General features: G+C 41.3%; 1 protein-coding gene across 1 annotated transcript; it reads right to left on the bottom strand.

The window, feature by feature from the left end:
* Nucleotides 1–150: 150 nt before the first annotated feature.
* On the bottom strand, nucleotides 151–944 carry LOC121965051 (polyamine-transporting ATPase 13A3-like; the record flags this gene model as incomplete). Its single annotated transcript, XM_042515216.1, has 2 exons — nucleotides 151–279; nucleotides 784–944. Coding segments are annotated over 2 exons (290 nt in total), but the record flags the coding sequence as incomplete, so codon positions are not given.
* Between the last annotated feature and the right edge of the window lie 146 nt (nucleotides 945–1,090).

Raw genomic sequence — 1,090 nt, forward strand, 5'->3', positions numbered from 1 at the left:
TACCCACAGATACATTAGGTGTCATGGAGATACATTTACCAAAAGAACAATAGGTCTTATTTTTCTTTTGGTAAATGTAACTTTGACATTTTTATTAAAGTGACAGTAAACCAGTGGAGCGATGTCCACTCTATTTCAAAGACCTCGTACCTTTTGGAGCATGTCAGGGAAATGCTCGGTGATGACAGCAAATGACTTTCCGTTCATAGCAAAGTGATACAGCTCTTGTGTTTCGGGCTCATCTACATGACACACGTCCTCCAGACTGATGTTTACTTCCTGTTAATGCAACAAGTGTTTGGGTTAGAGACGAAACATTATACGACACCAAAAGAGGGTTGCTTAATTTAACTATTTAAAGTTGAAATGCTATGATTTGCAAAGATCAAATTTTATTATTCAGCTGTTATAGTGGATTGCACTATGTACACCAATGCATTTAGTTGTGTAGACTATGCATATACTATATATACTATAGGCTATGCATTTATATAAATACATTTATATATGAGAAAAGTATTTGCTGTGGTTTAAACCATGTTGTTTCAAACTTGCTTCCCTCATCCGACTTAATGATGAAAAAGCCTATCTGACACTACCGCAACCCGCTGAAAGGCGTTCTGGCAAGCTTTGACCCGACTCTGTAGACGGTCCATCTCGGGTGCGACCTGGCACGAGTTGGCGCGTTTAAATTCGCACATCTATACGGCACAGTTTGACTCTGTGTGGCCAAAAGTGCTAATAAAAAAGCCCCACATGTTAGCAATAACCCCATCGCCTCACCTCCAGGCGAGATGTCTTGTTCGGCCTGTCAGCGTATCTCCAGGTGATCTTGGCAGCTTGTCCATCAAAGGGAGGGAGGGCATCAGCAATGATGACTGTGTCTTTGGGGGGGATCATTCCACAGTCTCGGGCCACAGAGATAGCTGTCAGCATGTTGTCACCTGGAATGTGAATAAAGAATACATTTCTTGTTTTACATTTTCGACCAGAAATATTAATATTTATTTTAGTATGGAGCAGATGCTGAACGGAAACAGCAGCCTGTTGTGCTGGAACCCTATATATAGATAGTTCCGTTCTGCACCTG

This window comes from Plectropomus leopardus, unplaced genomic scaffold, assembly GCF_008729295.1.
Source record: "Plectropomus leopardus isolate mb unplaced genomic scaffold, YSFRI_Pleo_2.0 unplaced_scaffold18374, whole genome shotgun sequence".
Classification (NCBI taxonomy): Eukaryota; Metazoa; Chordata; class Actinopteri; order Perciformes; family Serranidae; genus Plectropomus; species Plectropomus leopardus.